Source organism: Bos grunniens, chromosome 21 (assembly GCF_055505025.1).
Source record: "Bos grunniens cultivar Pamir isolate PY7600 chromosome 21, Bosgru_T2T1.0, whole genome shotgun sequence".
Classification (NCBI taxonomy): Eukaryota; Metazoa; Chordata; class Mammalia; order Artiodactyla; family Bovidae; genus Bos; species Bos grunniens.
Window position 1 is genome coordinate 2,300,519 of NC_141185.1, and position 23,025 is coordinate 2,323,543.

Here is a 23,025-nt window from a genome sequence, read left to right on the forward strand (position 1 = left end):
CCCTCGTCCTAAGCCCTGTCCATTGCCTCCCAGTTGTATCCACGGATCAAACCCCGACAGCGGACGCTGGCCTAAGCGTCCCCTGCAGCACCGCACAGGCTCGCCGGCAGCGGGGAGCACTCAGGCTGACTTGGCCATCTCCCGGAAGTGGACGCTGGACGCAGCTTCAGGGGCTCCCGCAGCAGACCGTTTCCGCGGTGTGAGGGCCCCCGGGTGAGGGTCTGCCCTCGGCTCAGAGAGAGGCCTTCACCTCCAAGGAGACTGAATTTTGCCAATTACTGTAAATCCAAATAAATACCCAGCTTTCTAAACCACCACCCTTGTTGCCAATAAGAAGCCCTGTCGTTGACCCCCGATTGGTTGCCAATGAAGACGATGCTCTTATGGACGTGGGCCCCAAGGCCCCCTCACCCCAGTATTGCCCCAGCCCCCCGAGAGAGCCTGCCAGCTGTGAGGCGCGCCCCTCGCTGGAGCCCCGCCCTCCTGTCCACCGGAAGTCAGAAGCCTGGTGCCATCCTCGCCTGCGTTTCTTCTCTCATCACCAAAGGAGCCCGTGTGGAGGTCTGTCTAGCGGGGTGTCTGAGGTGTGGGCTCCTTTCCCATTCCAGGCCTCGGTCTAGGTCACCAACAGGCCACAGGCACAAGGAACCTTAGGACCAGGTGACACCACCGGGTCAGAAGTTCAACACGGCGCCGCCTTCCTGCGGCCTCCCGCTGCCCCAGTGCCCGTGCCCCTCCCGGCGCTGTGAAGGCCCGGGCAGGGGGCGGGTGGATGGGGCCAGACTCCCCGGTCCCTCTGCCCCAGTTCCAGACTTACAGTGAGGCGCTTTCCCGAGATTTGAACTGTACGTACAGGCTTTTATATACCAAAAGTATTTTTTGACTAAACCACTCGAAACTATCAAAACCATGTTGGAAACGTTTTTTTTTCTCATTAAAGTCCAGGCCCTGAGCTTTATTTTCCATGTATGAGTCTCGTGTGTAATTTACGTATGGACATGTGTAGATCTTGGAGCACCGATTGTACAGTGTGCTCACGAGCAAGGCGCACCCGCGGGCAGCCTGTGCTGAGGCCGTGTACGCACGCAATAAACGCTGTCTCCCACGGGCGGCTTCGAGTCTTTGTTCTGGAGCCGGAGCTGAGCTGAGTGGGAAGCTCGGGTTGGCTGGACACACAGAGGCAAGGCCTGACCCTTACTTTCAAAATAAGTTTTAATCGTAAGCTTTATATACAAATTGTTGTACAGTTATTGTAAAGTGAAATAGTAAGTGAAAAGTACAAAATACAAAGCATGCTCCTTCCCCAGTGAAGTATCCGGGTTGGTTTGTGGCCCTGGGTTAGTGGCACGCCGAGCGGGCAGTGCAGGAAGCACACCAGTACACATCAGGCCAGGGGACCACTGCCCGGGTCACGGCTGTGGAAGGACCGGTGAGCATCAGGGGACCAGAACCTTCTAGTAAACATGGGCACTCATAAAAACAAGGCAGAGAGTATTAGCAGTAGTGTAGCTCAGCCTCCCCCCCCCCCCCCCCCCCCCCCCGCCCCCCGCAGTTAGGTATCAAGTGTCAGACAAGTTCTAAAGCGCGAATGGTCTGGAGCGTTAACGGATCGTGTGCATATCGCACTAGGCAGGCTCCGAGGGCTTGGCTGCGTCTCCAGCACTTGTAGGGTTAGTCGTGCCTGTGCGCCCACGAGCAGGTGCTGCTGCCCCAAGCGGACCGTCCAGCCCGTGTGGCGTTACTGGTCCCGAGACTCGTAGAGGAGCTTGGCCGCCTGCAAGGTGACCAGAAAGAGGCGTGTGCCTGGCTGAGGCGGGCGGAGGCACCTCGGCGGGGCGGGAGAGCGCGGAGCAGCAGGTACCTTATGCATGGCCGCCAGCCATGCCGTCGCCTGCCTCCTGCTGCCGTCGGCGTCCTCGCCGGCTGTCAGCGTCAGCTGCGTCAGCCCCTCCGCCCCCGGGGTCGTGTACTGCAGGGTCATGCCTATGGCCCTCGCGTTGCCTCCTGGAGTGGGAACAAGGTAAGGATGCCCCAAGTGGCCTTGAGCACCAGGGTGCCAGCTGCCCCAAAGCAGTGGCCCGGGCGCCCTCTCCCTGACTCTGGTGCTGGCCTCACAGCTGGCCTCTCGGTGGGGCCTGTGTCAGGGCGGTGGCTGCCTGGTGGCCGACCCTGAGCTCACAGGGTGGACAGGGGCCCGGGTCAAACATTTGCGCCCCATGGATGAGACCCTGCACGAGACTACACCCGCCTGTCGTGCTGGCCTCACACCCACCCCACCGCCAAGCACCAGAGTCAAAGCGGAGGAGCCACGCCACCGCAGGACACGAGCTCCTGGAAGGCTGTCTTTGGGGGGTGACTGCGCGACAACCGCCTAGCGCCAGTCCCTGCAGCTCAGAACCCAGCCCGAAGTGCCAAGCCTGCAAGGCTTTTTTCACAAGCCGCGGTCCCAGCTGTGTCAGCCGGCTTACCCCGGCCTGGGCTCTCTGAAGGGGCGCCACCCCGCCACCCACACCCCCGCTCTGGGGCAGCCCACTGCGTTCTGCCCACCACCTGCTCCTGGAAGGGGTCTTTCCTGATTCCTGTGACTGTTGTTGCATTTTGAGAGCCTGTGGCCGGCAGGGCTGAACCGACGTTCATCCCGACCCTCGACAGAAAGTGGGCAACCCTGCTGTGGACAGCGCAGGCGCGGGGACCCTCCCTGCCCTCCACCGCCCCCCGCACCTCCGCTCCGGAACACGGTTCTGAGCACTGATGGTTCCAGGAAACCAGGCAGAGGAGGGGTCCCTGCGCTCCCGGAGCCGCCACAAGGGGGCGCGGCGCCAGCAGCCCCGGCCCCGCCCCCGGCCCCGCCCCCCGGGGAAACCCGCCCCCCGAAGCGGCCGCACGGAGCTCGCAAGCCGGAGCAGGGCTCCCCCTCAGGAGAGAACAGCCGAGCCCAGGGGACAGACGGCTTCACGGTTTGGCCGCCTCAGGTCTCACAGGGAGCCCCCCTCCCCGCCCCGCAGACACGCTGACCTTCGGCGGCGGGCCGGCTGGCGGGGAGGCTGGTGTGAGAGAGAGTGTCTTTACGGCAGGCAGGCAGGCAGGCAGGCAGGCAGGAGAGGACAGCAAGGCCGGTCAGAAATCAGAGAGAGGGCTCGGGTCAGCCTCCGCGCTCGGACCCGAGGCCCAGGAGGGACTTCAGGGGAGAGGGTCGAGCTCCCCGAGGAGGGCCGTCTCCGCAGACCCTGGGGGGCGGCGGCGATGGGGGCCCCGCCGCAGGCTCTGGGGAACCGGGTGATGCCAGCCCGAGAGATGGGAAGGAAGAGCGCGGAGTGCACGTCCAGGGAACCTCCTCTCCGCCTCACACGCCCGCGAGTGGAGCCCCGGAGCCCCCCGGCCCGCGGCGCCTACCTCCGGGAGGGAGACCCTCCGTGAGCATCTGCACGGCGGCGATGCGCGCCACCTCCACCTCGCGGTGACCGTCCCCGTCCCCGTCCCCGTCCAGAAGCAGGAACCTGCGGCAGACAGAGGCGTCCGTGCCACGGCCCTCCGAGGCTCCGGGCGCCCAGTGCCAGGGGAGAAGCACCCGCCCTCACCTCTGGTTGCTGGAAAGACGGCAGACCATCGTGTCCGGCTTCTCGGAGTTCTCGAAAGTCACGAGGAAGGTGGCTCCTGCGGAGGGGAGCAGACGTGAGCACGCGGTAGCCCCCCCCCGCGCCGCCCCCTCCAGGCCAGGGACACGCAGAGAAGACAGAAGGGGGCGAGGCGGCGGCGGGAAGGGCGTGACGGGGTCGGGGTGCAATGCCGGAGGCCAGAAGCGTCGCCTGGGGCTCCCCCGGGCCGGATCGCAGGGCGCTGACCTGCCCCCAGGGGACCCCCAGAGCAGCCCGGCCAGGACGGCCTGCGGGCCGGGGGTTGGGGAGAGGGCTGCCAGGTCCTGGGGGCTCCGCCCGCCCGGAGCCCCGGGGTGGCTGGGACCACACCCGGCGGAGTCCCACCCACCGACCCCGCTCGCCCGGCGCTCACCGCTCAGCAGCAGCTTGAGCTGCCGGTCGTAGAAGTCGGCCTCGCGCCGCGACACCGGCGCGCACCCGGCGCACTGCCGCACGGGGTCCACGAAGCACATGCGCCGCAGCGCCACCTTCTGGCCGCAGCACTTGTCGCAGAAGCACTTCCCGCACCGGCGGCAGTGGTGCTGGGGACGCGGGCACGGGCGTGAACACCCCGCAGACCGCAGGCACCAGCGGCCACCGCGATGCCTCGAGGGCCCCGCCCCCACACCGCACCTGGGCCGCCCTCCTGCCCCGCCCAGCTCACCTTCCTGGTGAGAAAGTCAAACTTGGTGTCACACTGCATGCACCTCGGGCACTAGGAGACAAGGGGACAGGGGTCAGGCCGCGCGGCCTGCTCCTCCAGGAGCCCCCCCGGCCGCCAGCACCCAGGCTCGGCCAGGAGACACCGCAGCTGGGGCAGCGGTCAGCCGGCAGAGGTGGGGCCAGGCCCGGCCGCCCGGGGCTCCGGGGGGGAGCCTGGGACAGTGCTCCCAGCACCGGCCAGGGCCCAGCCTGGAGACGGCCACGTCGCCACCCAGCCACAACCACAGGAGCGCCCAGACCTGTCAGCTGACCGTGGGGACGGGCTGTCCCCACGTGGCGAGGCCCGGCCTCCGTGGTGGGAAAGCTGCTCACTGCAAAGATGGGGGATGTGAAATGCCGCCACCGGTCAGGGGGCCAGGCGTCCTGACCATGTGACTGTCGCCTAACCCGCCCGCCCCCAGTCAGTCCTGGCCAGCAGGGCCAACCCCTCCGCCCTGCCCTGAGCGTCCTCTGCCGGCTTCACTCGGGGCAGCCAGAACCCAGGCAGGCTCTGCTCTGGCTCCCAAGACAGGCCTTGACCTTGACACCCTCCCCCTCCCCGCAGGCCCAACTCAGCCTAAAGCCGAGGCCAGTGCCCTTCTCCAGGGGAGGGTGGTGGGCAAGGCCAGTCTGCAGATGCCCCCTGCCGCAGACCGCCACGGCACTGCACTGAACAGCCATCTAAGCTTTAAGTGATCCATGACTGATGTTTTGTTTTCTCTCTGTTTTTCAGCGGCTTTCCCGCCCTGGGACACAGGGCCTGGCCCTCCAGAATCACCCGCAGGGTCTGCCCGCCTCGGGCAGGAGCTGGCGGATCCCAGGGCTGCTGCCCCCACCAGCCCCACCACTGCCTCTCCCTGTCACTTCTGGAACTTTCCGTGTTTGGCAATCAGGTCTCCACCTGGGGCAGGGCCTCTGTGTGCCACACTCTTCTGTGACCTCACACATCTGCCGCAGAGTCTGCGGGATGAGGGTGCAGTCGTGGAGGCTGACCCAGCTCCCCCCTTGCTGGGAGGCTCACATCTGAGCAACTGAGAGACCAAGTTCTAAACTAAGACCACAGCAGAAGGTAAAATACAATCCCTGAAAAATATTAGTGAGCTAGACTTTTTGTATTAATCTAAATAAACCAATGAGATTATTCAGAAAACAGATTTTTAAACAAGGTAATTTTCCTAGGGATTATATAAGAGAAAAGAAGCTTTTAAAATTATGAAGAGAATGATTTGATATGAAAATAAAATTAAATAAAGAAATAAGAGTAGCGGATGAAGACGTTAGAGTCAAGAGTTCATACCTGGTCTGAGACCAGCTACACCGAAAGGAGACGCCAGCCCAGGCCCGGGCCCGGCACTGTGCCCTGAGCAGCTGACTGGACCCAGAGGAGAGGCCCTGGGGTAGGAGACCGCCATCCGGGAGACAGTCCAGAAACCAGGGACCAGCAGCCTGCCCCCCGCCCCCCGCGAGGCCAAAGGCCCTGGAGACGCCTGCCCCTGAGGCCACACACACCAGGCCTGTCCCCATGGCACCCCTGGGGCGGGCGGGGGCTGATCTCAGAGGAGACATACAGGTGTGCACACACAGACACACTGCACGGGTGTGTGGCCCCTGCCAGATCCTCCCGGGCTGCCCCTTCCCCAGGTCAATAACGAGCCGCCAGCCACCTTCAGGGCCCCTGCGCTGCCCCCCAGGGCTCTCACCCCACAGACAGGGGAGGGAGCTGGTGGTAAGGCGAGGGGTCTCCACAGATGTCCACGAGAGGACGGGGTGGGGGGAGCGGGGGGAGGCGGTCAGGGGTCAGAGCCAGGCAGCCCTGACCCGACCCCTCGCTGCTCTAGGGAGCCAGCAGCTGACTGGCGCCCACCCTGCAGATGCAGGAGACTTCTGACGATGCCAGGGGTTAAGTGAGGCGACAAGGGATGATAAAGGAAGAAACCAGAAAGGTCCACAGGAAGCCGGGCCGGAACAAAGGAGGCCTTCGGAAACTGTGGGGCACCCCTTGGCAGCCCAGCGCAGAGGCCCTGGAGGACTGCTCGGAGACAGCGGTCTCTGCCGACCAGCTGCCCTGGGAGCCCTGGGAGTGCTCAGGTGGCTCCTTCAAAGTACCACAGAAGACAGACTGGAGAGATTAAAGGAATGTTTCAAGAGAAGCGACTAGAAAGGATGGAGCTTTAGGACAGCCGCCCGCCCTCCCTCTGAGGCTGGAGCGACAGGGGACCGCCGCCCACGCTGTCCTCCCAGACGCCAGGCTCCCACGTAAGAGCTTCTCAGACTCCTCGAGAAGTAAATCATAAAGGTAAGTTTCAAAGTTACACGTATTAACACATCTTTGTTGAAAAGCAACCATTTTTAAAGAGTAAAAAAACTCCTATAAATATAAAATAAATCCATGTCAAAGATTTAACTCAATTAACTGAAGGAAGCACTGAAATATTAAAAAGACAAGCTCACAGGGAAATCTGAGGAGCAGACCCACAGCAGCCCCAGGGACGAGGTGAGTCTGACAATACGGTTTAAGGGGGGGTGCTGAGGAGAGGAGGGACGGGCGCCTCCCAGGACTGCCACCTCCCAGGACGGGCCTCGCCTCTCCTGCAGAACCTGGGCGCGGACGCCTCCCGAAGGAGCGCCCCACCGGCCACGGGAGCCGTGGGCAGCTCCTGAGCGAGCGGGCAGGCCTGTGGGGCCTGGCCCCCCCACCACGAGGGATCCACCTGGGATCCCAGAGGCCAGAGACAGGGACCCCTCGGGCAGTGTTCTCGGAAAGCGTCCTGCAAAGAGCGCCCTCCTCACGTGCCCTGGAGGAGATGCACAGACACCCCAGCCACCCTCCACAAGCCAGACAGGGGCTGCAGGCGGGACCCACACACCTGCTGGTCCCCTCACTGACCGAAACGACGTGCGCATGAGCCTCACTTGATGCAACGTTCATTAATCTCTCCTTCCTTCAGGCCCTTGAACTCTGACCCACCTCTTAGCCTGAGACAGTCCAGGGGTGATGCGCCCGAACTGCTCTCAGATCACACCAGCTGCCCCCTGCCTGCCCCTCCCACCCTGCTCCCCAAAGCCTGGGCTGCGCCCCCCATGGAGAAGCCCCTGCTGTCTGCCCCTGGACAGCCTGTGGATCCCCTGGTCGGAACCACCCCACAATGACCCTCTGAAACATAATCTCTCCCCACCCAAGTCCAACTTTGCTTCTTGTTTGACACCCCGTGGCCCCCATTTGCCCCTGCAGAGCATCTGATGTCAAGACTACTACTATCTGCTCAGACCACCGCACAGCTGCACTCGTCTCACACGCTAGCAAAGCAACGCTCAAAATCCTCCAAGCCAGGCTTCAACAGTACGTGAACGTGAACTTCCAGATGTTCCCGATGGATTTAGAAAAGGCAGAGGAACCAGGGATCAAATTGCCAACATCCACTGGATCATAGAAAAAGCAAGAGAGTTCCAGAAAAACACCTATTTCTGCTTTATTGACTATGCCAAAGCCTTTGACTGTGTGGATCACAACGAACTGTGGAAAATTCTGAAAGAGATGGGAATACCAGACCATCTGACCTGCCTCCTGAGAAACCTATATGCAGGTCAGGAAGCAACAGTTAGAACCGGACACGGAACAATGGACTGGTTCCAAATCGGGAAAGGAGTACATCAAGGCTGTATACTGTCATCCTGCTTATTTAACTTACATGCAGAGTACATCATGCGAAATGCCAGGTTGGATGAAGCACAAGCTGGAATCCAGATTGCCAGGAGAAATTATCAATAGCCTCAGATATGCAGATGACACCACCCTAATGGCAGAAAGCGAAGAGGAACTAAAGAGCCTCTTGATGAAAGTGAAAGAGGAGAGTGAAAAAGTTGGCTTAAAGCTCAACCTTCAGAAAACGAAGATCATGGCATCTGATCCCATCATTTCATGGCAAATAGATGAGGAAACAGTGTCAGACTTTATTTTCTGGGCTCCAAAATCACTGCAGATGGTGACTGCAGCCATGAAATTAAAAGATGCTTGCTCCTTGGCAGAAAAGCTATGACAAATCTAGACAGCATATTAAAAAACAGAGACATTACTTTGGCAATAAAGGTCCGTCTAGTCAAGGCTATGGTTTTTCCAGTGGTCATGTACGGATGTGAGAGTTGGACTGTGAAGAAAGCTGAGCACCAAAGAATTGATGCTTTTGAACTGTGGTGTTGGAGAAGACTCTTGAGAGTTTCTTGGACTGCAAGGAGATCCAACCAGTCCATCCTAAAGGAAATCAGTCCTGAATATTCATTGGAAGGACTGATGCTGAAGCTGAAACTCCAATTCTGTGGCCACCTGATGCGAAGAGCTGACTCATTTGAAAAGACCCTGATGCTGGGAGGGATTGAAGGCAAGAAGAGAAGGGGACGACAGAGGATGAGATGGTTGGATGGCATCACTGATTCAATGGACATGAGTTTGAGCAAACTCCGGGAGTTGGTGATGGACAGGGAGGCCTGGCATGCTGCAGTCCACAGAGTCACAAAGAGTTGGACATGACTGAGCTACTGAACTGAACTGACATCAAAACAATAGCACAGAGCCACCGTCGCCGTTGTTACACCCAAGACGGCAGGAAAGGGCGCGTGCGCACAGGTCACAGCAGTCTCCGACGGCTGCATACCCACTCTCCTTGCTGCGGGACACGTGGGTACAGTCACACGAGGCTCGAGCTAGGCCCAGGCCTCCTGCCACTCCCCCATGTCCCCCCACTGCCCCCCCAACCTCACAAGCTCTTGGAGGCACACAGAAAAGCGAGTCCGTTATTTCTGGGGGCAGGAACCCCTCTGAGAAGCCAAGAGTCACAGATAACGCACACCCCCAAGTTCTCCAGCATCTGTAAGGGATGTCCCCATGGGCCCGAGGTACCAAGGTGGCACAGGGCCGAGCACCAAGTCAACAGTCGACAGACCCCAAGGAACGATGGGTGCCGGACGGTTCCATACATGACCGGACACTCGTCCCCACGCAGCCGAGTGGAGGCGGGTGAAGCGGGGACAGCATGTCCCCCCCATGCTCTCCCTACACCCTCTCCCTGCCTGTTCCAAACCACACACACACTGGGATCGTGGCCCCGAAGCACAGGGTGAGCTGGGCACTGCTGAACCGGGAGGGCAGCAGGGGAACCCCCACCTCCCCCAAGCCACCCCAGGTCAGATAGAAGCCAGCCTCCATCCGACTCTCCCAGCCCGAGCTGCCCCACCCCAGCCAGCTCTCCTCCAGTACACTCCCCTCGGTCACTGCAAACGCGCCCCTGCCCGGTACATGTCCACACTCACTTCCTCAAACTCGGGTCACGGCCACTGGGAAGCCTCCTCCCCTCCTCAGAGCTCCCTCCGCCTTCTTTGGCTGCTGAGACGGCAAATTGGGGTGTGTTACTGGAAAGCACGAGAAACTTCCACTGGGGAGGGAGCGCCGAGGGGGACAGCACCTCTGCCTGACTCCTCCACCTTTCCCGGGAGCCCGCAGACCCCAGTCCGGGCCCCCACGCCCCACTGCTCAGAGAGGACACCCGAGGCAGCAAGGGGGTCGTTTCAGGAAAGAACAAAGGGCCCCGAAGACGGACAGAGGGGCCCCAGAGCGAACTGAAGAGCCAAAGTGCAGGGCATCCAGGCGGCTTCCACTCACACACGGTCCTTGCTGTGAGCATTTCACGGGGATCAGTCGGGGGGAGAAATGTCTAAAATGGCCCTGGGGACACCACCAGAAAAGGCTGACACGCTGGCCTGCCTGAGGGGGTGGAGGTGCTGTGGGCCCCGCGACTGGCCCGTCCTGGCTCCGCCCCCCACGATGGAGACGATTCGATCGGCTGGACCTCAGCCCCTTCACCTGCCGCCTCCCAGGCCAGGCGGTGCTGCTGTGACTTCCCTCTGAGCCGTAATGACACCTGCCAGGTTCCCTCACCGATTCAGTTAAACGAGCTCCCGGACACGTGCTGGCTTAGAGAATGAGAGCTGTGATGTTCCCTTTTTCTTTCTTTAACCACCTTTCAACGGCACTAACCAAGGGCACCGTGTGAGGAAAAGTACATTCCGCGAGTTCAGAGACCGCAAGCACCCGGAGGAGAAACGCAGAAACGGAAGAGCACAACTGGGGCGACAAGAGGCCCGAGAGGAGGGGCCGACGGGGCCAGCCCAGCCCAGTGACCCCCGCGGCCCCGGCCCAGCGCCCTGCCCTCTTGGAGCACCGCGGGCTGGGCTCGCTGACCAGGGGGCGGAGGGAATGAACCCTCCCCTCCCAGCGGGCCAACCGCCCCTCCCTAGCTTGTGAGCTCTCCGGTGCCTGGAAAACACCCGATCGCATTCCTCCCGTACCTCCCCACCCTTCCCTGCGGAAAACTTGCCACCGCGATTCCCGGGGCAGGGAGGAAAAGCGGTCAGCTAGAACACGAGGGGCTGTAACTTAAAGTTTGTTTCCAAAGCGTGGTCTTTTCCCGTCTCTTAGACGCTCGAGATTGACACGAACGCACCAGGCTTCTCCGCCAGCCTTCGCACAGCTGAGAGCCACTGGCTTACGGGATCCGGTCCAAACTCCTGAGCGCAGCACACAAGGGCACAGAGGTGCCGCCCCGCCCCGCCGGGAGCAGGTGCGACTCCCCAGGCAGGACGCCCTGCAGACGCCCCGCCTGGAGACGCTCGCTCACACCCAGCACCCCCCAGCACCGCAGGCCACGGCGAGGGCCCTGCCCGAGGGCCGATCGCAGAGGAACGCTGCCCTCCCCACGTCCCCGCGCGGGGAGGGGGAGCCAACTGTCAGAAAAGTTCCAGCCCAGCAGCTCGACCGCGGGAGGCGGCCGGTCCACAGACGACGGCGCAGGGGGCAGGGCCCGGGCGGAATCACGGAGGGATGTCGGGGTGGGGGGGCCGCGCACCCGCGAAAAGGGCCAGGCGGAGCGCCCGGGCGGGGGTGGAGCCGGGGATCCGCCAGGGAGCTCCGCCGGGGCCGGGGGCGCGGGGAGCCGAGGGCGGGGCGCCCCGCCCGGGGAGGTCGGGCGGGCCCGGGGAGCCGGCGCGGACGCCAGGTGGGCCGGCGTAGCGGCCGGGGTCCCGGGACTGGCGGGCGGCCGCGACCTACCTCCTTGTCCGGGACCCACGGCGGCTCCTCCAGGCCGAAGGGGCTGCCGTAGGCGCGGTGCTCAGGCACCATGCGCAGGCCGCTGGGGGAGCGCACCAGCTTCTTGGCGTCGCGGCGCGCGGCCACCTCGGAGGACATGACGCCGCCTGAGCGCTCGCCCGCCGCCCGCTGCCCGCCGCCCGCTGCCCGCCGCCAGCTGCCCGGCCCGAGCCCCACGGGAGCCCCGCCCCGCTCCGCCAGCATGGCTGACAGCGTTCGCGTCCAGTCGCCACGCCAGGCCCAGAGCGCGGACCAATCGGCGCCAGGGATCCGCCCCGCCGCCGCGTGCTCCAATCGACGCAAGGTCGCCTCCCCCGCCCCCCTGCGGCCGGCCACCAATGGTCAGCGAGGACCCTCCCAAGCACGCCCCACCCCGTCGGGGCGACTGAGACTTCGGATTGGCCAGTCAGTCGGCGACGTGGGCTCCGCTTCTCTTCTGATTGGCGCATCCGGCGCGGGACGCCCTGCGCTCATTGGAGGAGGAGGCAGGGGTGGGGCGGCGCGAAGGAGCGTGAGGAGCGCGGGCGAGGTGAGGACGCCGGTGGCCACTGCGGTCCCGAGCGGCCGGAGTCCCGGGTGGCTTTGGGCGTAGAGACCGCTGGGGCGCGGGCAGGGCCCGGCTGGGCGCCCGCGCGGCCCTGCTGCTGGGATTCGCGGTGGGGGCCGGCCGGCGCCTCCCCAGAGCCCCGATCGGCGGTGCGCAGCCGCGGACGGGCAGGCGGGACCGCGGAGCCAGGGCCCCCGCGAGTCCCGGGGGTGGGAGAGGGCCGGGCGGATGCCGGGCAGGGCTGGGACGGAGGGCCTCGGTCCCGGGGCGGTGAGCCCGCGCAGCTGCAGAGCCTGCTCAGGCTGTGCGTCCGCGCCGGGGCCGCGGGGTGGGGCGCGGAGGGTGGGGTCGGGCTCAGAGCGTGCCAGGTGGGAAGTGCAGGTGTGCGTGGGTGGCGGGGCGCGGGTGCAGCGTCCCCTGGTCTGTCAGGACGGCCCAGGCGGGGGCCTGCTGGACACGCAGGCCCGGGGGACTGGGGATGAGTGCTCAAAGCCGCAGGGGCTGAAAAGAGGAGAGGTCCCCAGAGGAGCAAGAGGGTCCTGCGGAGGGAGCGGGGCCAGAAGTCCAGGCTGGCCGGCTCTGGAGAAACCACAGTGCTGGCCTAGGCAGGGGAGGACCTGTGTGGCCGCCCACGGGGTCCGGTGACAGCTCCCTACAGTAGCGCTGGGATGAAGGCGTACTCATTGGCGCCCTTTCTGGGAGGAGAGCAGGAAAAGAAAGGAAACGTCTTGAGGGAGCTGGACACCCTCAGGCGGGTCAGCCTCTGCATGACCGAGTTCTGCGGTCCAAACAGTTCCCTTTGGAGTTGTTAACAGATGGGCAGTGCAAACGCGGGGTCAGGGGCTTAGAGCCCAGGCCTGGACCTGCATACCAGGCCACCCACTTGCTGACTGTGTGACCTGAAGCTTGTTGCTTAACCGTTCTGTGCTTCTGTTTTCTTGCCAGCAATACAAGGGTTGTAATACTTCTGGTGTGATGTTCGTACCTGTCACACAGTTGGATTGTTTGGTAAATGTCAGCCCTCAACCTTTCATGATTTTAGAGCAACAGCCTGGAGCTGTGTGTATTGATCCTTTGCCTGAAATCAGAGGAGTAACAGTTTCAGTTTGTGGGGATTCGGCCAGCTGCCTCCCCCAGGGTTCCCCCACCGTACCCAGCCCCCTCCGGTGCTGGGCGGAGGGAGAGGCGCTTAGTGCGTCAGTTCAGAAAGATCTTCCCTCCTCCCATTGAGTCCTCAGTGTGAATCAATTAAAGCCGCCAGGAACCTGACTGTTGTCCCCAGAGTGGGGGTGGGCCCATACCAGCCTGTTTGGGGGCACAGAAGTCCTTGGGCCACCTGAGAGCCCCAGAGACACAGGAGAGTGATTCCACCTGGGGAGGAGTCTCCTGTTTGGCCCAGGGGTTCACATGCCTTCACGCTCGCTCAGCAGCAGCACCTGCTGTTAATTGTTCTTCCCTGAGACCCCTGCACGCAATGCTCCCGGGGGCTGCCCAGGCCCACCCGTGCCCATGCTGGGTGCTGCGGGGCACACACTTGTCCCTGGTGGCTTCGCCCGGGCCCCTCCTGGGGCTCTCGGTGGGGCTCCCGGGCCTGTGTCAGGTAGCAGCAGGTGCTCTACTTGGGCTCGAGGCCCCATGGTTGGTCACCGCTGGCTCTCCTGTGTGTGTCCAGTTGCTCTCAGGATGGGGTTTTACATCCAGGCACTTCCCGGCCGAGTCCCCGCACAGGCTTCCCTCCCACGGTCATTCAGAATCCGGACCTCCTGCTCCCAGAACTGCCTCTAAGGGCCTGGGGCCACCCCAAGACAGCCGATGGGTGCTGGGTAGCCAGGCCCTCGCTCCTGACCAGACTGGATGAGGGGGTGGGCGGCCTGTCTCTCGAGGCTTCGGGGACAACCCCATACCGCATACCGAGGGTCAGCGGTGTCCGTGCGGAAGGCCGAGTCCACACTATGCTGCCCCCCTCGGTGTCAGGAGCCCCGGGGCACGGGCCTTCCTGCTGCTGCTGCTGGCTGCTGGGCCCAGCCTCAGCCGAGTGGCCACAGCCTGGCATGGCTGCCCCACTGCCACCCCACCCCCCATGCTGCTCTGGGCCAGGGGCCAGGGCAAGCTGCAGGCCAGGTGGGCAAGGTGTCCGCTGTCCTTTGTTGGAGTGGCTCAGTGGTCACGGTGGTTCCGACCTCCTGGGTGCCCACAGGATCCACCACTCGCCTTCCCACTCTCTCCAGATCCCCACGGAGACGTGCTCAGGGGAGCATACGCCACGGAGTGCAGCCTGGGCCCGGCACCCGCGCCCCAGAGAGGTGGGTCAGAGGGGCCAGGGCTGGGACACAAGCCCGCTTCTCACTTTCCCGAAGTGGATGAAGCAGGCTGACCATGGGGGCGTGGTGCTCGGGGGTTCCTGAAACACACGCCAGGGTGGGCTGAGCCCAGGCTTCTGAGTTCCTGGCGAGAAGAGCCTGGGGCTGATCTCAGCGCTGTCCCTGGGACTGGGGGCCTCCAAGCCCTGGGCCCCACAGTCGGCCACTGCCCCCAGGCTCGGTGACTCTGCTGCACTCGCCTCCCGGGCCGCTCGAGGGGGCGGCCGGCACGTCGTGTCGCAGGGCAGTCGTCCGTCTCTGGTTGTCCCTGCTGAAGACATGGATTTGGATCGGCTGGACCTGAATCCCAGAATCGTTGCTGCAGTTAAGAAAGGTGTGTTTGCCGATGTTTCTGTGACGTGATCGTGAGAATGTGTGGCCGTGCACTTGCGCGCACGTTATGGAGAGCAGTTACAGGGTGGCCTGTCCGAGCGTTGGGAGCCCTCTGCCTCCTGGCCCCGGACGGCGCCCCAAGGCTGGCCTGCGTGGGTGTGTGTTTCACACTAAACTAAAAAGGCTGTGTGAAAGGCTCTTTTAGGTCATTTCCGCTGAAGCAGCACGTACGGCGTCCGCAGTGAGACGGGACTCGGTCCTTGTGAGCCGCTCAGCGATGGGCTGTGCTTCTGCTGCCGTGTTTGCTGGGTCTGACTTCCGGCTCCTCACAGGCCGCCATTTCGGGGCGAGAGCTGGCTTCCTTGCACCCCCTCTGCCCCGACTTGGTCCACCCACCCCCCAGTGGGAACGCAGCCTGGCCCACATCAGTCATCAGAGTTGTCACCGGCACATCACGGCTGTCACAGAACCTCGGCTCACATCTTTGGTTTTCCCCAAAGTTAGTGCTTGTCTCCCTTCTCATGGGCGCGTTTCCTGTGCCTTCCAGTCATTCCCACACCTCGAAGGGCGTCCGTCAGGCCGGCCCACCCAGTCTGCTGGCGTCTGGGCACATCCGTCCGCAGGCTGTACCAACTCCTCCACTGCCGGGCTGGCCCCCGCACCCCCGCCTCCATCCCATCCTCCCACCCCCTCCATCCCCCCGCCCCGTCCCGGCATGCCCTCCATCCCCCCATCTTGTCCCCGCACCCCCTCCATCCCCCCAATCCTGTCCAGGCACGCCCTCCATCCCCCATCCTGTCCCCACACCCCCTCCCTCCCCCCGTCGCATGCCCTCCATCTCTGCCCCCTGTGCTTGTGAGGATGCTGTGGGGTCAGGCGCTCTGCACTGGTGGACGGTGGACAGGGCTGGGCTGCTCCTCGCTCCGGAGGCCCCGTCTTTCGCTCTGATCCACAGCGAGCAGAGCAGCATGTGCACTCGAGGACGCTCAAGAAGGCCGGCTCTGCGCCCTGATGCTGTTGCATTTGTCCTGTGTGTGTGCGCTCTTTTTTGCCTTTCTCTGAACCGATTGGATGGATTGTTAGCCTTTTTTTTCCCTACTAGTTTAAAAATAATACACTGATCTAAGCTCAGAATTACTCCCTTTCCTCCCAAACACCCACCCTCGGGCCTCACCCCGTAACCCCCTGACAGTGCCACCAGCGAGCTGACTCTCCCTCTTTACTCCCTGGCCGTCCACAGGCGGGCGCAGTGGACGTTCGTCTGAGTCCCCTCCTGCGGCCCCTCCCTGGCGATGCACATGCAGGCCTGTCTCAGATGTTCCCCACCCTGGGGACAGGCCCCTTCCTCCCTGACCTGTCGTCCAGGGGTCTGTGCAGCTTCAGGGAGCAACTGGGCCAACCACTGCCCGCCGGGCCCCCAGAGCTGGCAGTCACCTGCTGTCCCTGCATCACTGTTGCCACGGGCACCACATCTGACCACGTCCTGTGACCGGTTCTGTGATTTCAGCCAAACTGAGGTCAGTGAAGGAGGTCCTGCATCTTTCTGGACCAGATCTGCAGAGACGGACCCACCTCTCCAGCCCCGACGTGCAGCTCCTGCTGAGAGCGGCTGCCTCACTCCTGCGGGGACACGGAGTGTGCACAGGTGCTGGGGCCCCGGCATGGGGTGTGGGGGCCCTGGGCGGGGTGCCCGCGGGGCTGGGGGCCTTGGCGGGGTGCCCGCGGGGCTGGGGCCCTGGGCGGGGTGCCCGCGGGGCTGTGGCCCTGGCGTGGGGGGCCTGGGCTCACCTGTTTCCCCCTCCGCCGCCCCCAGCGCTGCACCTGCTCCGGCAGGAGGGGCCGTTCCCTGAGCAGCACCAGCGCCTGAGCCTGGGTTGCCCCGTGCTGGACGCACTGCTCCGTGGCGGGCTGCCCCTGGACGGCATCACGGAGCTGGCTGGACGCAGCTCGGCTGGGAAGACCCAGCTGGCGCTGCAGCTCTGCCTGGCTGTGCAGCTGCCGCCGCGCCACGGAGGCCTTGGGGCTGGTGAGTGCCGGGGGTGGGGGTCCCGACCTGCGGGCCCCGGGGGGCCGTTTCCCATCTCTTCACACCCAGATGGACCCCCTGCCAGCTGAGCGCAGAGCCCGGGGCCTGCCCACAGGGACAGGCTGGCCTGGGCTGCATGTAAATGGGCGTCCCCTGCAGGGGCCTGGCATGTGGCCGCCGTGACCACATTAAACGTGGGTCCGTTGGATGTCTTGCTGAGAAGGCAGCTTCCCCGAATCAGATCCGAAAGCCCTAATTTTGAAAGGCATGGTACGCCCCTCTGGACCTGTGCAGGCGCCACACAGGCACCAGGGGCTCAGCCACGTGGGGGCGCACAGACCGCCTGCCCAGGATGATCTGGGGCGCAGGGCACACGGGCAGCCCTGACCACTCAGGGCGGTTCTCCTGGCTCCTCATCCCCCACGTCTGAAGTTCTGTGGGAGCAGGACCAGGTCACAGCGGGTCACACGCTCACAGATGGGCAGACTTTGTCGAGTTGAGGCAACCAGGGGCCTGTCTTCATTGCGGCACGGGGGCCTCTGGCCGCGGCGGCATCTTGCCAGAGCGCGGGTTGTGAGCACACAGCTTTGGGCACATGGCATCTGGGCTCAGCCCTTGTGGCCCAGGGCTTCCTCAGCTGTGGTTCTCAGGCATGGCGGCAGCAGCAGCTCAGGGGCTCCAGAGCACAGGGCACGTGGGGTCTTCCTGGACCAGGGCTTGCACCTGTGTCCCCGGCGTTGGCAGGTGGGCTCTGACCCACCGCGGCACCAGGGAACCCCAACTTAGTCACCGCCCTCCCATCCGGCGACGGTCACATGGCTTCTTCACGCCTTCTGTTGGCACGTGGCTCCGGGTGGACGCCCAGGAGTGATGCTGGGTCTCGTGGTAGCTCCGTGGTGCCAAAGACTGTTCTCCGCAGCCGCTGCACCGTCTCCCTTCCCAGGAAGGCTGCAGGCGGCCCCCGGCCCCGTGTCTGAGCTGGCCCTTGGCCCTCTGACCCAACGTGGGAGCCTCGTCACTGTGGCCCCAGAGCAGTGGTGCCGAGCGCCCAGCATGAGCTGCCGCTCAGCTGCGCGTCTTTGGAGCAGCGTCTCTTCCGTCTTCTGCCCGTTTGAACCCTCGGGTGATCTGTCTTTCTGTGACGGAACTGACCTAAGTGATCTTTGTGTCATCTGGACACTAGGCTCTCATCAGATACACAGCTCCCAGTATTCTTTCTCGAAGTTGTCTCTTCATTTTCTCGATGGACTTTTGAAGCTGCCCTCACTTTGACGGTGTCCAGCTTCCCTGGTCTTTCTCACCTGCGCTTTTCACATCGTGGATAAAGGTCCACTGCCTGACCCAAGGTCTGAGATTTACGCCTGCGTTTTCCCTTAAGGGTGCTGTGCTTTGGGCTCTCGTAGCTGGCCCACTGTGATTCGGTTTTCTTATGTGGTGTGAGGCACAAGTCTGATTTCGTCCTTTTGTACATGGGCATGTCTGTCCGACTGCCATTTCTTAAAAAGACTGCTGTCTCCCACTGAACTATCCTGGGACCTCTGTGGAGCACCTGTGGCCCTGGTTCCTTCCAGCTGCGGGACTCGGGCTGGATCTTCTGGAGGGGCTTCAGGCCCCAGCGATGTATCGCCGGTGTTTTGTTGACTGGCTTTTCCAGGCGCAGCAAAGATCGTTCCCTCCACGTAGCCTAGAACTGTGGGAGGAGCCTGACAGTGGAATCTGGGAACCTCTGATCCACAGGGCCTGGGAGAGGCCCCCCGTGTCCGCAGAAAGAGGTGTTTCCAAAAGCACAGGCCCCTGAGAACGCCACCCACTCCCACCTGAGACGGCCCAAGGGCAGGCCCCCAGGGTGACGTCCTGTCGGCAAGGTGGGAGGCAGGCGCCGGCCAAGCCCCGCCCTGGGTCAGAGGGAAGGCCACAGGGCGGTGCGGGAAGGGGGCCGTGTGCCAGCCGCTGACGCGCCACGGCCTCCCAGGGGCGGTGTACGTGTGCACAGAGGACGCCTTCCCCAGCCGCCGCCTGCAGCAGCTCATCGCCCAGCAGCAGCGCCTGCGGGCAGACGTCCCGGGGCACGTGATCTCCAAGATCAGGTTCGGCCACCAGATCTTCATCGAGCATGCAGCCGACGTGGTGAGTGTCTGAGGGGACGTCGGCTGGGCCGTGCACACGAAGCCCAGAACCACGGTCAGGCCCGCCTGCAGGGGGTCACAGCCTGGGGACCGTGGGTCCCACTCAGGCCAGCGTCACTCGGTGCCTGGACTTGGGATGAACTGGCCATCCTGTGCGTTTCTGCCAACCCTGGCCCTGAGGAGACACACCGCCTCCTGCCCCGGGCAAGCCCCCGTGTCCCCACCGGGCAAGTGCCGCCAGCTCCCATTCACCTGGCTGCAGAGATGCCCACTGCCCGCAGAATGGGTCCTGCTGCCCTGGCCGGAGTCGAGTGGGGTTCTACACCTCTGAAGGAGGGGAAGGCCCCCTTGCAGCCCCAGGTCCCCAGCCAGACAAGCCTCCTCAGACTGCTGGCCGCCGGGCTGGGCTGCCAGGGCGCCGCCACGTCTGGAAGCCATGCCCGGGGAGGGGGCGGGTGGCTAGCTGGGGCCGTCGTCTGCAGCTGAGTAACGAGGCGGAGGGCTCAGAAGGGAGCCGGGCAGTGGAGAGCAGAGCTGTGTGCCCCGACCTGGGCCCTCCCCCGCTTAAGGGTTGCTATAGAAAGCATGTCAAGTAAAAGGTAAGACATATAAAGTTTAATTTTTAGAAATTTACAGTAAAGTACATGATCACACATAGCCCAGGGCAGTGACAGAGCAGCAACCGGGGCCGGGCAGGTCGCGGGCACGCGGGCTGTCCTGGGCCCCGCGGTGTGAGGCGTACGGGGGGTCAGGGCACTGGGACAGGGGTGTCGGTCAGCGCTGCGGGCGCTGCCCCAGGCCCTCCAGCCTCGTGACCTTCACGGCGTCACCGGGCCCTCGGGGCGCGCACAGCAGCTCAGGCCGGACTCCTCTGCGGCCGCCTCACTGCAGAGGGGGCGGTGGGTCAGGGCCAGGGTCAGGGCCCCTGCCCACAGGGCTGCACCTGAGAGCCCCCGCCCTGTGCCCGCCCGGGTCGACACCCCTGCACAAGCGGCCTTGGGCCCAGCCCCCCTCCGCCTCCCGGGGGACAGGGTCTCTGCGCCCGGCAGCTCTGGGGAGTCCCGACCCCGCGCCCCGCCCCGGGTGACGGGACTCACGCTCAGGCTGGCGTCTTCCAGGCCGCTGCTGCTGCTGTCGTTGTCCACAGAGAAGGGCTCTGCTGGCGGCGCCCTGCGGGTGAAGCACAGAGCGGACCTCGCTCAGGACGGGGATGCGGGCATGGCAGCTCCCGGGAGTCCTAGCAGGGCTGGCCTCTGAGGATGGCTGCTTCTGACACAGTGCTAAGGGCCCCGCAGGGCGTCCTGGCACGTCGCCGGGCCCAGCCCGGGGGTCTGCACGCTGGATGCAGGATGGTCAGGCCCTGCGCCATGCCCCCTGGCTGGGTGTGGGCAGCCGGGGTGGCGACAGATCAGCCTTGGTGGTGCCGCTGGATGCAGGCGGCAGTGCCTGGCTCGGGGCCGTGGGTGGGAGGCAGGCCTGGCCTGTGACAGCCCCGGGAGGGGAGAGCAGCAGGGCAGGGCGGACGGGGGGCTCTGAGCAGGTGCTGACGGGCCTCCCGGCCCCCAGGACACCCTGCTGCAATGCGTGAAGGAGAAGGTGCCGGTGCTGCTGGCACGGGGCATGGCCCGCCTGGTGGTCATCGACTCCGTGGCAGCCCCCTTCCGCTGCGAGTTCGACGGGGCGGCCCTGGCCCTCAGGGCCCAGCGTCTGCTGGCGCTGGGGGCTGAGCTGCGACGGCTGAGCTGCGCCTTCCGGAGCCCCGTGCTGTGCGTCAACCAGGTGGGCCTCCCCCCAGCCCCCCGCGGGGCCGGGCCGGCAGGGTCCCATCACTGACCGCTCTGCACCCTCCAGGTGACAGAGGCCGTGGAGGAGCAGGACTTGGTGGCCGGGCCACCAGGGTGAGTGGCGCCCTGAGGACGGGGGTCCCCGCGGGGGTGGGAGGCGCTGGTTCCACATGTGACGCATGCTGTTTCCCGTCTCAGGATGTCCCCAGCCCTGGGGATAACCTGGGCCAACCAGCTACTCGTGAGGCTGCTGGCCGACCGGCAGCGCCCTGAGGAGGTGCCTCTCACCCCGCCTGGCCGCACCCTCAGGGTAGTCTTCGCCCCCCACCTGCCGGCCTCATCCTGCTCCTACACAATCGCCGCCGAGGGCGTGCGGGGGATGCCTGGGACTGCGTGCAGCTGACTGCAGGGTCCAGGACCCCCTTGGGGTGGGGAGCTGCCCCTGCTGCAGGAGCCGGCTAGGCCCGTCTGCGGAAACCCCTCTGGACCCATGTCTACGAGGGCAGCCGGTCCAGTGTGCTGCAGTGGCTGGGACCTCAGTCCTGGCCTTGGGGACGGGGGGTCCACTCCGGCAGGAACTCCTGCCCAGACCCAGCTCCCCCCGCCCACGGCCCGCGCTTCTGCATGGAACACGGGCCCTCTGCTTAGCCCAGCCACGGCCATCCGGTGTGGAAGCACGAGGCCCTGCAGTCACCAAGGACACGCTGGCCCAGTTCCGGAAGGGCTGAGTCACCGTCGCCTACCGTTGCCACGCCTCTGCCCAGCAGCTGTGGACGCACACGCCGGGTGAGGGGCCTGCGCCCCTGGTTCTCCGCAGTACCGGTTCTCTGCTGGGACTCCCCCACCCGCCGGCCGCCCTCTCACGGCTGCTCTGCTGGCAGGGTGCAGGCCGACCCCGCCCCGACACGGCCCGCCCTGCAGGCTCACGGCCGGCCCCGCAGGCTCACGGCCGGCCCCGGCCATCAGCACGCTGTCTGTTGTGTGTTTTTCTAGGACAGGATGATCCATTTCCAGCTTTCAGCACGTTTTCAAAGTAGTCTGTGACCCTAAAAGACCGAGTGGCTAGTGTTAAATAGGAAAAGCTTCTTTCAGGGTTGGAGTTTTACAGAAGAGCCTTTCTGCAAAGTACAGGGACTTTACAACAGGAAATAAAAGTTTATTTTTGTAATTAACTATGAACAGTTCCAAATGATTTCCTAGGCAAGTTACAGCCACAGTGAGAAAAGAGAACACGGACGGCCGCTCCACGCCGCAGAGGTGCGGACCTGCATGCGCGCCCACACGCGCCCCGGGGACCACATCCACCCGCCCAGCTGACGGGCGTCCTAGGGCGCCCGCCTGTCCCCAGCCCTCAGCCGCCCACAACCCAGGGACAGCCAGATGGCCCTCGCAGGCCCGCAACCCCGAGGGGTGGCTCCACACCCGTGAGAACAGTGAAACCAGCCCGCGCATATGTGTCCGGGATCCCACGGAGGGCGTGTCTGCCCAGCGACTGCGCTGACCTGAACCTCACCCGGGCTGGCGCTAAGCGCCGCTTTAGCTTCCAGAAACCCCAGGACCACTATATCGCTCACACACAAGCGCAAACAGAAACCCATCAGAGGCTGGCCCCACACAGACGTAGCAGGCCTTCCCAGGAACCCGTATAAACAAGGCGAGAGCTGTACGCTGTACACGAGTCCTTGGGAGGCTGCTGCCCTGTGGGGACGACTGGGGACGTGCTGTCCCTAGCAGTCTTCTGACCCGACAGACAGAGGAATACTTTTAAGTTTCAGAAAATAACCAGCCGAATCCCTGCAGCCCCCGGGGGAGGGGCAGGAGGCTAGAAGGCCCGGATCCCCCGACCTTCGCCCTGACACACGCCTGCCCTCACATTCCTGCGGATGCTCAGATCCTCCACAGCCTGGGTCCTCTGGCTGGGGCGAGTCTGACTTGTCAGAAACAATGTAGAAATGCGTCCTGGCCCCCAAGGGTCCCCTCACCAGGAAAAGACGGCAGGCGGGCGGGCCCCCGCTGCCCTCTGAGAACTATACCGGGCTTCCCTCAGAGACCAGAACAGAGCGCCCCCCACTGAACAGGCCGGCTCTTAGCAGCCCGCCCGCTCACCCAAACACTGTCTCCACGCGGCCTTGCAGAGGCCACCACACCCTCAGGAAAGGGGCCAGCGGGCTCCACGCCAGGCCAGGGTCACCCCAGGGCCCTGCAGAGGAGGTCTGTCTCCACCAGCTGGGAGCGTTCTGTCCTCAGCTCCAGGCTCACTCTTTCTGAACGCCCTTTGTTTTCCCAGAGACCGCGGTCACTAAGGCAACCTGGGTGGCTCTGGGAGAAAGTGTGGACGCGGTGGAGGCAGGAGCTGGGGCGGCGCCGCGGCCCC

General features: G+C 64.1%; 4 protein-coding genes across 42 annotated transcripts in view; 2 read left to right on the top strand and 2 right to left on the bottom strand.

Moving 5' to 3' along the window:
* Positions 1 to 965, top strand: part of PPP1R13B (protein phosphatase 1 regulatory subunit 13B) — a 75,357-nt gene extending 74,392 nt beyond the window's left edge. For all 6 annotated transcript variants that reach the window (XM_086362725.1, XM_086362724.1, XM_086362727.1 and 3 more), the window contains one exon: positions 34 to 965. In XM_086362725.1, coding sequence (XP_086218851.1) covers positions 34 to 75 — 42 coding nt within the window. In that variant the 3' untranslated portion in view covers positions 76 to 965. The remainder of the gene's footprint in view (positions 1 to 33) is intronic.
* A 229-nt stretch (positions 966 to 1,194) lies between these two features.
* ZFYVE21 (zinc finger FYVE-type containing 21) lies at positions 1,195 to 11,606 on the bottom strand. 8 transcript variants are annotated; one of them, XM_086362770.1, is made up of 9 exons: positions 10,832 to 11,078; positions 9,642 to 9,714; positions 4,300 to 4,350; positions 4,009 to 4,177; positions 3,579 to 3,654; positions 3,394 to 3,497; positions 3,016 to 3,063; positions 1,862 to 2,004; positions 1,195 to 1,774 (listed from the first exon to the last, which is right to left on the bottom strand). In XM_086362770.1, the coding sequence occupies exons 3-9, from the start codon at positions 4,336 to 4,338 to the stop codon at positions 1,739 to 1,741; spliced, it is 615 nt and encodes a 204-aa protein (XP_086218896.1). In that variant the 5' UTR covers positions 4,339 to 4,350; positions 9,642 to 9,714; positions 10,832 to 11,078; the 3' UTR covers positions 1,195 to 1,738. The 8 variants fall into 8 exon arrangements, 7 of the variants coding, with proteins under 7 accessions (XP_086218896.1, XP_086218898.1, XP_086218897.1 ...); XM_086362772.1 differs by lacking the exon at positions 10,832 to 11,078 and adding an exon at positions 10,267 to 10,452; XM_086362771.1 differs by lacking the exon at positions 10,832 to 11,078 and adding an exon at positions 9,991 to 10,247.
* Positions 11,607 to 11,896: 290 nt separating this feature from the next.
* On the top strand, positions 11,897 to 21,823 carry XRCC3 (X-ray repair cross complementing 3). 7 transcript variants are annotated; one of them, XM_086362763.1, is made up of 10 exons: positions 11,982 to 12,004; positions 12,968 to 13,030; positions 14,251 to 14,325; positions 14,559 to 14,716; positions 16,223 to 16,360; positions 16,529 to 16,741; positions 18,714 to 18,868; positions 20,434 to 20,646; positions 20,719 to 20,765; positions 20,850 to 21,823. In XM_086362763.1, exons 4-10 carry the CDS (start codon positions 14,662 to 14,664, stop codon positions 21,052 to 21,054), a joined length of 1,026 nt encoding a protein of 341 aa, XP_086218889.1. In that variant the 5' UTR covers positions 11,982 to 12,004; positions 12,968 to 13,030; positions 14,251 to 14,325; positions 14,559 to 14,661; the 3' UTR covers positions 21,055 to 21,823. The 7 variants fall into 7 exon arrangements, 6 of the variants coding, with proteins under 6 accessions (XP_086218891.1, XP_086218889.1, XP_086218888.1 ...); XM_086362765.1 differs by lacking the exon at positions 12,968 to 13,030 and having other exon boundaries at positions 11,897 to 12,004; XM_086362762.1 differs by lacking the exon at positions 11,982 to 12,004 and having other exon boundaries at positions 12,410 to 13,030.
* Positions 19,468 to 23,025, bottom strand: part of KLC1 (kinesin light chain 1) — a 66,889-nt gene continuing 63,331 nt past the window's right edge. For 19 of the 21 annotated variants that reach the window (XR_015149357.1, XR_015149354.1, XR_015149349.1 and 16 more), the window contains 2 exons: positions 19,965 to 20,037; positions 19,468 to 19,752 (listed from right to left, as the gene is read on the bottom strand). Coding sequence is in view for 8 of the 21 variants with exons in the window: in XM_086362746.1 (XP_086218872.1) it covers positions 19,750 to 19,752; positions 19,965 to 20,037 (76 nt within the window). In the remaining 13 variants the exon portion in view is untranslated. Of the gene's footprint in view, positions 19,753 to 19,964; positions 20,038 to 21,394; positions 21,698 to 23,025 lie in introns of all 21 variants that reach the window. The other 2 variants (XR_015149347.1, XR_015149348.1) reach the window with 1 other exon arrangement.